The sequence below is a fragment of the Nipponia nippon genome, unplaced genomic scaffold (genome assembly GCF_047370975.1).
Source record: "Nipponia nippon isolate SJK-2023a ecotype South Korea unplaced genomic scaffold, ASM4737097v1 scaffold_6, whole genome shotgun sequence".
NCBI lineage: Eukaryota > Metazoa > Chordata > Aves > Pelecaniformes > Threskiornithidae > Nipponia > Nipponia nippon.
The window spans coordinates 64,613,578-64,626,753 of record NW_028262380.1 but is presented as its reverse complement, the minus strand read 5'-3'; the positions used below and the strand labels follow the sequence as shown (position 1 = coordinate 64,626,753).

Genomic DNA, 13,176 nt, shown 5'->3' with positions numbered 1-13,176 from the left:
CTCCCATTTTTCCCTATTTTTCTTCCAATGAAGACAAACAATTCACAAAATTATCTTCCTCAGAAAGAGCAGTCCTGAATGCATATTCCAGGAGGAATTGCGGAGCGCAAACTGTTACAAGAGGAGAGAAGCAATTCTCACCTTTCAACACTCACCCTTATCAGAATTGCAACATAGTAAAACAAGAGGAAGAATGACTGCAGAGTGACTCTGAATTAGCACCTTTGCTCTCTTCCTGCTCATCTCTATTATTCCTCAAATGCTGACACAGACTTACCCCAGACAGGCTGCCCAGAACCAGTCTGACCAACTGCTTCACGTACGAAAAAGAAGGGGCACAGTTACTGTTCCTTATGTGGGCACTGCAAGCATCCAGAACAGTCCGTACAGATACACGGGCATAAATGACATCTTCACACATGCCGAGGAGTATGCTGTTGAGATGATCTCCAAGCTTGATAGGCTAGTGACAAACAAAAACAGGAGGGACAGGAGAATCAGTTTTAATAGTGTCTTGTGGTACACACAGAAACAAAAGACATTTAACACAGCAAAATAACTATTCACAAGACTTATTGCCTACATTATTTGAGTGCCAATGGTGAAAAAATAGCGGTTGTAGATCAGGGGACAGGCATTCAGCATCTAGATTCGATTCCTACTCTACAACAATCTGGTCCAAACAAGCTGCCTGATCTGTAAGGTCAGGACACCAACACTTTCCTTTCTCAAGGGCTTAATGACTAGTGAAAAGGTTCAGAGCAAACTTTCTTTGTTGTTTTTGAACATTCTGCCAGTCATAAGCATAAAATTCAATCCTCATTACAGTAATTTTGTAACCCTCTGTCTGCTACGCTCATTTTCTACAGTTCCTCACCTCACCAATATTTTGCAGCAGCTGTGTTGGCACTTCCAAAGTCCAGTGATATCATCAAACAATACCAACAAAAAAGTAAGGAATAAAACAGCAAAGCCACTGGTTAAGGAAGCAGAGCTTCATAGTTGCAGGACAACACCCGTATGGTTAAGAACAATTTAGATTTAGTTCTCTACCCATTCAGTTAACCCAGCACACAGTACGTGGAATATCACTCCTCAGGGTATGCAATAGTCAGCAGCAACACTTGTTGTCAGATGCCGCGCCGGCACTGGGGACTTGAGTTTTCTGATATGCAGCTCTCCCAAAGCGGGTGGTTACCCACAAAGTACAAGCATTGTTGTGCTTTTTGCATCACAGAGCACTTCGAACCATTACAGTCTTCCAGTCTTCCCTGTATTAGTACTCTTAAACTGTACCATTAAAAAAAAGTATTCTGGACCACCCTGATTTAATTAACATAGGCTTTTCCCATCTGTTTAGCACTTCTAATCAATCGTAAAAAAATCACTCTTGTACTGAGCTACACTCCCAGCAGAGAAGCAGCTCATTAACCAACACAGGCAGGCAAATATGGGGGGAAAAAAAAAAAATTAAAAATGGGAAAATCTGCACATGTAAATTAAAAGTAATGCCATACACAGACTGTCCCTTTGCCTCCAGTAACTCCACAGGGCAGACACACGGTATGAGAACACCCCAAAGATAAATTCTAGACTTCTGCTCCCCCTTTCCTTCCAGGCATACCTCACCACAGTGTCTTTGGAAAAATATAACAATATTTATATATTTATATTTAACAATATTTTTTTTATCTAAAGGTAGAGCACTCCTTCCCACTGCATTACCATGAAACCGTTACTACCATCTAATGCCAAAGGAAGAAACAAGGAAAAGGGGACTAAAATTCATGCCTACTTTCCGCTCAACACCTGCCTCTACCTACCTTAACTCACTCTCCCATTACTGCTGGACACTGTTCCTTTCATCTCATACAAGACAGGAAAGCAAAGAGAGGGGACAGTTGTCTAAGAAAATACTGGGGCTTTTGGGACAGGCACAGTAGACATTACAAATAAGTATCTCTCAAACAGTCATAGCTTCAAGTTTTCTGACTTTTGCATTCAGGCAGCTACTTCCAAATCAGTACAACTGAGAACCTAGCTACCACTCTGTTAAAGAAAAAAATCAGGAACTGAACACGTAAATTGCCAAAAAGCCTTTCAAAATTTCCTTCCTTACCCTTACACATAACACCAACTAGTAGGACTGAACCCAAATATGAAACAGAAATAGCTTATCTCCTTGAGCTGCGCAATGCTCTGCCAAATCCTGCAACTGCAAGTCCATCATTAAGTGCTTTTTGGATGCATTTCATCTTATTTTCACTCTTTTAGATATTGACTTCTAAAAGTTTAATTGGGGGTGGGGCAGGAGCACCCAGGAAGATGATTAATCACATCATCTTCAGTCAGTTTTGGAAAGACAGTCTAGGAGTTCTGCTGGGTGTGTGAAATAATGCCATTGAGCAATAACACTCGGCTCTAAGCAGTCTGCAACTGTGTCTGCATTGACTGACAAGTCGATAGCAAGAGTCTACTCCCTGTTCCAAACAATTCATACCCTTTCTTGGCCATTGTGTAACATAAGTATCTGTATGCGCCAAGTCCAGACTCACAGAAGTTACGGCAGCATAGAGAACAAATTGCTTTATTATGAGCAAAGTAACAATGTTATTTAAATAGTTGTTTTTATATAAGCCTAAACCAAAACAAACAATTTTCTCCTTTGTCAGCAGGTTAAACTGTTGCCTTTCAGCCTGTGATACTACAGGATAGACTAGCCCAGATATATCTTCATGGAAACTAACAGAAATGTAGTATCAGCACCTTCTTTCTGCAAGACACCACCACCACCCTCACACACTCCACAGGAAAAAGCTGCAAGTACAGGAAAGAAATCTTACCCTTCAGTGTCTCATTATGACAACCCTGCAACATTAACTCAAATGCAGATTCAGTCAAACTATCAAGTCTGAAGTTGCAATATTACACAAAACCAAATCTAAACTTACCTGACTTTGAGGAACTTCATGGTCGGCTCCCCAGAAGAGTGCCATACCAAGAGAATAAATATGGACCTGTCATAAGACACAAGACATTTGTCAGCTCATTGAACAGGACTGGAAACATAAAGCAGAACTTTAAAGTAGAGCAACTAACAACACCATTTTGCCTATATATATTCCTGGTATCTAAGCTCCGTTGTCTTTCAAATTGTTCTTCTCCTTTGCCATGAGGGTCAGAGAAGCAAATCCCACTGCTACGAGATGTACTGCATCTAACCAGTGTCTCTGTCTTCTCTGTTCAATTTTAAGCTTTCATCTCACATGGAAGCCAGAAGCACCTGTAATCCATGCGATCAGCCTGGTGTGGGGTACAGACTGCATGGCTGTGTCCAAGGATCCTTAAAACTTTAGTGTGAAGGAAAGGCAGACCTTAGCAGGACTCAAACAGTGGGCTACTACTGTCAGGAGATCCCGAAGATTGGGATCAAAGGAAAAAAAGGAATGAACACCAGTCACCTTAATCTATTATAGATATTTTAAGATACAAATACATTAATCATTACATGCATAATTAACAATTAATATCAACATTAATGACGTTAATATATCTTCAACGTATTAAGCCCATCTGGACAGAGAATAAAACCTTTAAGTACTGCAGAATTAAGAGCACAAACACCTACTACCCCTGTAGGTGACTGTGAAAACAAAATAGGTAAGTGCAGGGAAAAAAAAGGCACTTTTTCTGGACTGTGTAAGTAACATACACTAGCGATGGCTCTTTCTACCAAGTTTTAGTAATATTTGTGCTACTTAAAGCAATAAGTTTATTAAATAATTGTGCAGGCAATGAACCACAGTTACAAGGGCAGTGATAAATTAAAAGTGATTCGCTTCAGTCAGCCTCTTCACTAACTAAAAGCAAAACATCTTTAAGTCCTAGGTAGGTACATTGAAAAGATCTGTCTAGACTTGGGTACTTCATACACAGATTTCAAAAACTTAGGTGTAAACTGAATGTACAAACGTAATGGATGGACCCAACAGAACCTATGAAATGATAAAAGTAATTTTCTTCTTCCCACACTAAATACATAGAGTTGTTAAAAATCACCCATCTAGAACTAGCTTAAGGTTGTACAAGAGAATTCATCTCTGTACCGAGGAGTCTCTTAGTCTGCTCAAGACAACAAAATATATTCTTGAGGACTCAGAAAAAGGATGACACATAAATGTTTTTCTTTTTAGACCAGACTGTTTGAAAGACATTATACCATTACTGCACTGTGCCAGGAGTTAACCCCAGAACACAAGTATGATGTATTTTTAGATTTCTATTGTAAAACAGAAAAAAGTTTTCTTGTTATGTATTCAGAAAAGCAATACACAGCTTTGTCACAGGGTAAGGAAATAATTACTAAATACGCTTAGAAGCAACATGTTATTAAAATTGTTCTCGTAAATTCAACGTGCTTTATTCATATAAAATTGGAATTCAATGTACTCAGAGAAGCACTCCAATCCTAAACTTCTGCCACTTAAATCTTGTGGGATGGTCTCTGTCTAGCGCAGCATATGACTCAGCGCAGGACAGAAAGGTTTCCATCAGGACAAGGCAGCGACATACCAGGTAGTGCTGACACGTGGTTACTTGCTGGTACGGTTCAGTCCACCTGACTGACAGACACTGAAGACAGAGGAACAGGGTCAGCTGGTGTGCATTCAGACACAGATGTCCAAGAAGGATATTCAGGTAGAGAAAAATAGAGAAACAATGTTTTTCTTTGTGATAAAGATGGAGCAGAACCATGGAGGATTTCTTTGCAATCACGCTCAGAAGGGAAAACACAGAGGCAAATTTTGTTGCCAGCGGCATGTTCTGGCAGGACTGCAGTGGAGCTGTACACAGGTGCAGATGAAACACAGCTTTACGCAAGACGCAAATATGTAGCCAGTACCGTGTACCTAACACGGGCTCACTCATCAGCCTCCTCTCCCAGAAAGAAAGCGCTAGCCACCAAAGGCCTCTCTGTTCCATGCAAAGAACAGAGTAGGACAGAAGTCACAGACCAGCATCAAGGGTTCTCCGTTAATACCACTGCTGCGTTCAACCAGAAACATTATCTTTCAAATACCGAGGAAATTGCTCCGTATCTGCTTTATTACCCATTACCCTTTCAACTGAAATACTAGAAAATCTTCCTTACATATCCAGATATACCACAGCTATATAGAAAAAGGTGTATATACTTTCAGGGTAATAATGCATGCAAAAAAACCCTTTTCCAGGGATAAAAAACCCCACACAAACAAAAAATTCAAATAAAAAAAAGCCCCCGTACCCCTCCTGTCCCCCCAAAATGTAAGAACAGCACTTAAAGTCTATTATCAAAATTGTTAATTCTAATCAGAGAAGTGGTCATGGTCCTAAGTCCGTCAGCGTTCAAGAAGCATTTGGACAATGCTCCTACGTATATGATTGAACTTTTGGGTTGCCCTCTGTGGAGTCTGGACTTGGACTCAATGATCCTCACGGGTCCCTTCCAACTCCGGATATCCCATCACTCTATGACTCTGAGCTTCAACATAATGGAAGATATTTCCAAAACCAAGAAGTGCATCATCCTCAACAAAAATATTATTGTACAACCATGAAATCAGACCTCTAAACTAAAACATGCTACCCTACTAATCTATCTGAAAACAGCTTTCAAAATAAAAGCGAAGCGAAACAGTTTGTGATGTGGTACTCCATCAACTCCATCAGTGGTATTTCAAGCTTTATATTAACTTAAGGAGGTTTTCCAAGTACAGCATTTCTATGTAGTAGTGGCTTGCACGGTACTTTGAAAACAAAAATGTATCCACTACATATCAGTTAAACTTATTTCAGGATTTTAATGTAATGCCTGCATATATATCATGCAGCTCTCTCCTACTTCATACACCTTAACTTCAAAAATCAGATAAACAGTCATACTGCTGCTCAACTGGTGTTTGACAGTTCTCCTTATGGATTTCTAACTGGTTAATTATAGTTTGACAACCTTGGGTTGTATCAGATAGGTTGGGGGGGGGGGGGGGGGCAGGGAGGAGAAATCCCACAACAGTCTGTTTACAAGATCATCACTGCTTAAGGTTTGTGCAGCATAACATCAAGTTCCTTACATAACAGAGAATTCCAGCATAGAATCATCGAATCATTAAGGTTGGAAAAGACCTTTAAGATCATCAAGTCCAACCATTAACCTACCACTGTCAAGTCCACCACTAAACCATCTCCCTAAGCACCACATCTACACAGCTTCTAAATACCTCCAAGGATGGAGACTCAACCACTTCATTGGGCAGCCTGGTCCAGTGCCTGACAACCCTTTCAGTGAAGAAGTTTTTCCTAATAGCCAACCTAAACCTCCCCTGGCGCAGCTTGAGGCCATTTCCTCTCGTCCTATCGCTTGGGAGAAGAGACCGACCCCCACCTTGCTACAACCTCCTTTCAGGTAGTTGCAGAGAGCAAGAAGGTCTCCCCTCAGCCTCCTCTTCTCCAGGCTAAACAACCCCAGTTCCCTCAGCCGCTCCTCATAAGACTTGTGCTCCAGACCCTTCACCAGCTTCGTTGCCCTCCTCTGGACACACTCCAGCACCTCCATGTCCTTCTTGTAGGGAGGGGCCCAAAACTGAACACAGTACTCGAGGTGCGGCCTCACCAGTGCCGAATACAGGGGCACTATCACCTCCCTGGTCCTGCTGGCCACACTATTCCTGATGCAACCCAGGATGCCATTGGCCCTCTTGGCCACCTGGGCACACTGCTGGCTCATGTTCAGGCAGCTGTCGACCAACACCCCCAGGTCCTTTTCCACCAGGCAGCTCTCCAGCCACTCCTCCCCAAGCCTGTAGCGTTGCATGGGATTGTTGGGACCCAAGTGCAGGACCTGGCACTCAGCCTTGTTGAACCTCATGCAGTTGGCCCTGGCCCATCGATCCAGCCTGTCCAGGTCCCTATGTAGGGCCTTCCTACCCTCCAGCAGATCAACACTCCCACCCAACTTGGTGTCGTCTGCAAACTTACTGAGGGTGCACTCAATCCCCTCATCCAGATCATTGATAAGATATTAAACAGAACTGGCCCCCATACTGAGCCCTGGGGAACACCACTTGTGACTGGCAAGATCTAAGAAACACGAGGTCAATATATCAGGACAAATAATCAGTGTACTATCCTACACACAGTTTAATACAAATGTAAAGGGAAACAATAAAAAAAAAGGATGCACACATAAGCTATATATCAGCCCTACTAACTTCAACTAATAAAGCCATAATAGGACAAAAGTTTTTGTACAAGTCTATGTTTCAGGTAGCTTTCTCCTTCCATATAAGCAAGTAAGAAAATAAACCCAAGAGACTGATAGGTTTGAAGCATTTCACACAAATATACTATACTGTGTAGCTGCCAACCGGAGGATTATAGGCCAGTATTACAGATACTCCAGTCTTCTTTTTTTTTCCCTGATGCATTATCAAAGATTATTTTTACATATACTCGTATATACCATTGCCATCATGAAAAGACTTCAATTCTTTGTACACAATGGTACATTTCTAAGAATTCAACTGGAGGGTCTCACATGAGCGAATTGCAGGATGAGTAACTCACAGATCCCATCTTCAGATTATGGCTGTCCTTCACTGCACCCAGAAATCATTACCACACTGGCAGAAGAGCTGTGTGATTTAATCACAAGGCTTTAAACTGAGAACAAGAATGGCAGCAGCAAGTTTTCTTTAAATGTTTTTGAACGATCCCAGGCTATCAGAACAGTTAATTTTTCCCCCCCAGTGTGTGCAAAACACACCCATAAATCAGGTAGAGTTCAAACACAAAATAGGTTAATTCATCGCAAGGTCAAAGCCTGAAGCTTCAACCTAATGCTAAAGCTGAATACCACAAGCTAAAGGGTTTTATTTAGTTTCTAGGTGACTGTATGAGTAAATTTGCTTATGTAAAGCCAAAGCTTGTCTATTTCCACATCCAATTGTTTCCCAATGAAAACAGGAAGACAGTTGCTGCAGCCTAGAGTCTCAATTTTGTCATCACCTTCCAGCAAGCAAGGTGATACTGATATCATGAAATAAATTCACCCAGCCATAATCAGAGAGGACTAATCAGTGCTGCATATGTGCTGAATGCCAGTATTTGGTCATCGCCTATTGACACGCTCTGTGCTGGAGTTTACAGGCCACAATGGTCCCTCTGAGTATTTCCTTCCTAAAGATTAAGATAAAGAAACATCATAGCATGGCTTTTAATAGTAACAGTTCTCTATTTATTTCAAAAAGAAAAAAGTAACATACTGAATGAATACTGGCACAGAACAAAATGCAATCAGCTGTGACGAAGGTCACAAACATGTCATTTCAAAACTTTTTTTCTGGCATTTTTTAAGTCCTGTTTTGTGTATTAAACTTCAGAGTTGGCACTAGAGGTAATATTATGGTCTTCCAAACTTTTGTCTCTCTTGAAAGAAGATCAACAATTCCAACAGTATGACTACAGAGCTTGGCAGCTGCATCCTACAAAACTGATCCCGAATTTGCATTGATGTCAGTGTTATTTTTACTTCTCTATTAAAACTTTCAACCTTGGTTGCTAATAGCTTATGGTTTTGTCATAGATAAAATTATATACATATTTTATTATACCATTAATTTTGACTATACTGCAGGGCAAGAAGGATGTCTAAAGAGCTTGCGAGGAACTGAGGAAACTGATTTTCGGTAGGTATTTTGTGATATAGCCCTAAAGAAAACTGACTACATACAAGGTTTAGAAGAAAAAAAAGCTGCAAACACAAAATATTCAATACAGAAAAAAACATGTTTTAATAGTCCTTGTGCACACAACAGCAATAGATGCCAATAGCTGTTTCCTCTGGAGTAAGAGCATGTTGCTGTTCTTCCTGGAGGAAGACTGCCAAATGTCATAATTGTTCCCAGATTACAACATTGGCTGCAGCTAGCTTCCTTCTCTAAGGATTGTCGATCCAGAGAAGCCAAGGAGATGGAAATAGAGCTCAGCTTCTTTCTTACTCCCACCTCTAAATACCTTTGACTAGGCCAAGGGAATGGTTTTCTGGGGAAAGCGTTACCATTTGCAACAACTTATTGTTACGAAAACAAATTTGAGAAGCTAGTCATTTTGACTGTGCATATCAATGACCTGGAAGAGATCACAGGTACCAACCTTACCTGCTTGAACATCTACCCTTGGGGAAGAGTTAAAAAAGGAAGGTGGAAAGGAACAATTTTGCACGAAACTGAGGAATACTTATGTTAATTAAAACAAACTTTCTTCTGAGATGAGTGTAGGAACATCCCATTTTTTTGAAGTCCTGGACTGCTTGAGCAATTCCTTGGCTTACCTTTCAGATGCATTTTGCCAAAAAAATTTTAAAAAAATTAAAATTGTTGATGTCACTGACATCTTTTAGAAAAAGAAGGCGAAGTGTTGCTCACTACTAGTTCAATGGTCAGTTATTCTGTGCAGCCATTGCCCAGGTATGGCTGTCAGTAGCATACACATGACAGGGACCTGCACACAGACACTTCTTCGTAAGTGCATACACCTATAATCACTATTCCATTTTTACAGACAAAAACAAAGTAGGAGGATCCCTCCCCCTCTCACAAAAGAAATCAACAATTACACATACAAATCAAGAACCACAGGGAGACAAAAAGGACAGTTTAAAGCTATTTTGTGAAGGGATCAACAGCAAAAGACAACAGCTGTCGCCCAAGGAAGAGGTACTGTACCTTTTCAACGTCTGACAGAGATGATACAGAATGGTTCTGCAGAACCTCCGGTGCTGTGAACGCTCGCAGGTCTTGTTGGGAGACATTTTCATCAGTAAATGATACACTGCCAGATGGAAGCAACAGGAGAGACCACGGAGAAATGATGAATCCCAGAGCAGTAGGATCAGCTGTATTTGAAAGGAAAAAAAAAACCCTGAAATTAAAGCAACGTTGTTTGATGCCCTTGCTTGATGTTATTTTATTTGCTCAAAGACACATTTAGTATCAGCCAATATATTATTCACAGAATAGATTCATGCTTCCTTTTCCACCTGTGGTGCTTCATAACCACAACCACCACCTCAATTTTAATCACACTAAGGAGTAACACCTATCTTTTTTGACTATTCTTTGCTATTATTCATACCAGCAAGCTCAGGAAGAGCCTGCTAAAATGCTTACAAGCTCTCCTGTCCTGAGGTTATTTCATTTATGTTACAGTCAACATATAAAATGATCACGTTTTGTAGTGTACATGTCATTAAGGCTAATTCCTACACTAAGAATGGAGTCAACTGCTATACTAATATAGCACTGCTGCAGCAGCAATGATCTGAAGAGAGGACAAAGTTAGTAGAGAGAGGAAATACTCCTTATTAGAGTAGCTGATAGAACTGGACAAAATGGAAAAGTTTTGTGGCACAGAAGTCCTTTTTAGCCTAAAACCCCCAGTATTTCAAAAGTGAAAAAGAAAAAAAAACTAACTCTAGGCAGCAGTGGAAGTGGGCAAAGAATAAACCTGAAACCTTGGTAAGATCGCCCATTGAAACCCTGTGATTAATACTTGAAAATAGCAAGAAAAAAAAAAGTACTGAAACCGAAGAACCAAAAATGACAAAGAAAACTTCCTACACCATGAATATGCAATTTGCCAGCTAGGTTTTTGATGTCTGATAATACTGCTATCAAACTTCTGGCCACAAACCTACTAAAAGAAAAAAAAAAGGGTGGGGGTGAACAGGCTGCATGGACAGGGGAAGGTATTAAACCCCCAGATCTACCTTGGAAGTAAAAGTTAACCAAGGCAGAAAAAAGAGAGACCATTTCCTTGAGTCAAAATATTTTTTCTACACCTCAAACTATAAATCAGCTCAGTTTCACTGAAGGAGGCGTAAGCTTTTATCTAAGTAAAAATAGAAGTTAACTGTTATTTTTCCACAGGCAAAGAGGCAGTTGCTCTGTTTTCTGCTACATGATATATCAAAGATCTGAGGAAACAAGCATTTGAAAGATAAGTCTTTCTTTTCCCTCTACATAGTAAGCAGCAAGAGCAGAATAATAATGTCCTCCTGCAGCTCCACCACATTTTCCACTCTCCTATCAGCTCAGGATGTTCCTACAGTGCTGGTTCCTAGCCTGTTCAATTATCTTGTAATCTAGAATATTTCTAATCTCCTTGGAAATGTATTAAATTACTGCTTGCAGGTATCAGATGTAAAAGGATCTACCCAGTAAGTCCTTCAATTTCTTCAACTCCCCTTCCTCCAAAAGAAGCTAAGAAATTGCTTTTAGGCTTTCCACATTCTGCGATACCAAAGCAAAACTACATTAATAACTTGGTAGTGCAATTATCCAGAAAAACAGTCCCAACTTTCAGATCCTGAAGCTTCCCCTCCTACCAATGTGTGCAAGAGACATCATTCAGTAGAGAACCCAATAATTCATTTTTCCATCTAAGACTAATATACACATTTTTCTGAACATACCTTAAATCGCTATGCAGAATTTTGCTTTAAAATGGAAAAGAGACATTGAGGACAACAAACATTCTAGAAATGGAAAGATCCTACAGAGTCTACTTCAAGTAGTTATTTCAAGTTGTTTAACCACCTGAAAACCAAAGGAGTTTGTTACAGTTTTTCTAAAGGATTTTAAAATGCCAGTGTGTTTTGCTGAAAGCCAGGATGACAAGCTTAGGATTCACAGTGCAGAACTGGTTTCCCCCTGCTCTGCTTTTTATGACATACAAGAGAGGTTCAGTCTTCTTGCCTCAGGGGAGTGCATTTCATTGCTCCGGCTTTCTCCCCTGGATCCAAAAGAAATAAGTAATTGATGGATGGTATCTCTGATCATGTACGCTAACCCAATTTAGGCTCTCACACAGAACTGCTGAGCTCCCCATGGAAACCAGAGGTCTCTGTCACATACAAAAAAAAAAAATGCCCCCAAGCCCCATAATAATACCAAATACAAAACCATACATGATGTCTCTCTTATACACAGAAGACAAGATCTCAGGGGGTTCTCTTATCCCATTTCAGTAAGTAAAATCGCAAGGGACAAAGCGATATATCTTACTTGAACCCACCAATGTCAATGTAAGCTAAACTAAATAAAACATATGGCTCAACTAACAAGCTGGACCAGTATCTTTCTGTTGCTAGACCTCCTCCAGTGTGACTTCAAATACTTCCAAATAATGAATTTATCAAGGTGTTATAAAAAAAATAAAATCCAACTAACAACTAGAGAACTCCATTTGTTGAGCTCCTTGAACATCATCATATAAATTTGGTCAAGAGAAGAAATTCTAAATTTCGTGCAGACATTAATTACCAATCCTTACACTGCAGTACACATTTTCCCTATTCCCAACAGCATCCAATCGACCCTGAGCTACAAAAAGATTTAAGCCTGGAATCACTCTCTTTAATGGCCACAACAAAATAACTGCTTGATACAGTAGTAAAACTAATCAATCATGTCCAAGATCATGGTTTCACCACAGCATGTAGCAAGACACTTGGCATGAAGCAAACGGCATTACCTCTATAGACACCTTTTCTTAGCATGGCCAACTTCAAAACCAGAGTTTAGAAATATCTCATATTGTGAAAAAGCCATCAAATATGTAAGTTTAAAAATAAGATGAGCTGAAGAAACCTCCCCCAGCAAGAACTTTAAACAATACATATGGCAAAAGTAGTGGAAATTAACTTCAATCAACTGAATTAAATAAAATTTTAGTTAAGAATGAAAATAACATTACCTGTTCCTCCCAGCCCCAAGGGATGACATTTTGCACTATACCTCTAACCCTACTTCCTCTGAAACAAAACAGAACAACTGCCGTCCACTATTGTGACAGTAAGTTCAGATGCTAAACAAAAGAAATGTAAAGATGGAAAGACCCTTCCTGTGTACATGTCTTATGTACATAAGAAAATATTACATTATATAGCAAAGCATTTTTAGAAAGCTGACCTTAGTGGGCCACCAACTTGCAAAAATAACCCTGCAGGTAACTACTGGATTTTTAACTAGTTCTGTGTGTATACACCACTGATGTAATATTTTAAAATGTTTATTTTTTTTTAAATAAGATTTCTGCTTAAAAGCCCCAACTCAGGAACCTTAAGTAATGTGGAGG

General features: G+C 40.0%; 1 protein-coding gene across 6 annotated transcripts in view; it reads right to left on the bottom strand.

Annotated features, from left to right (window-relative positions):
* PTPN13 (protein tyrosine phosphatase non-receptor type 13) overlaps positions 1-13,176 on the bottom strand; it is a 129,593-nt gene that overhangs the window by 82,658 nt on the left and 33,759 nt on the right. For all 6 annotated transcript variants that reach the window (XM_087737143.1, XM_087737147.1, XM_087737148.1 and 3 more), the window contains 3 exons: positions 9,765-9,934; positions 2,952-3,017; positions 278-463 (listed from right to left, as the gene is read on the bottom strand). In XM_087737143.1, the coding sequence (XP_087593269.1) occupies positions 278-463; positions 2,952-3,017; positions 9,765-9,934 (422 nt within the window). The remainder of the gene's footprint in view (positions 1-277; positions 464-2,951; positions 3,018-9,764; positions 9,935-13,176) is intronic.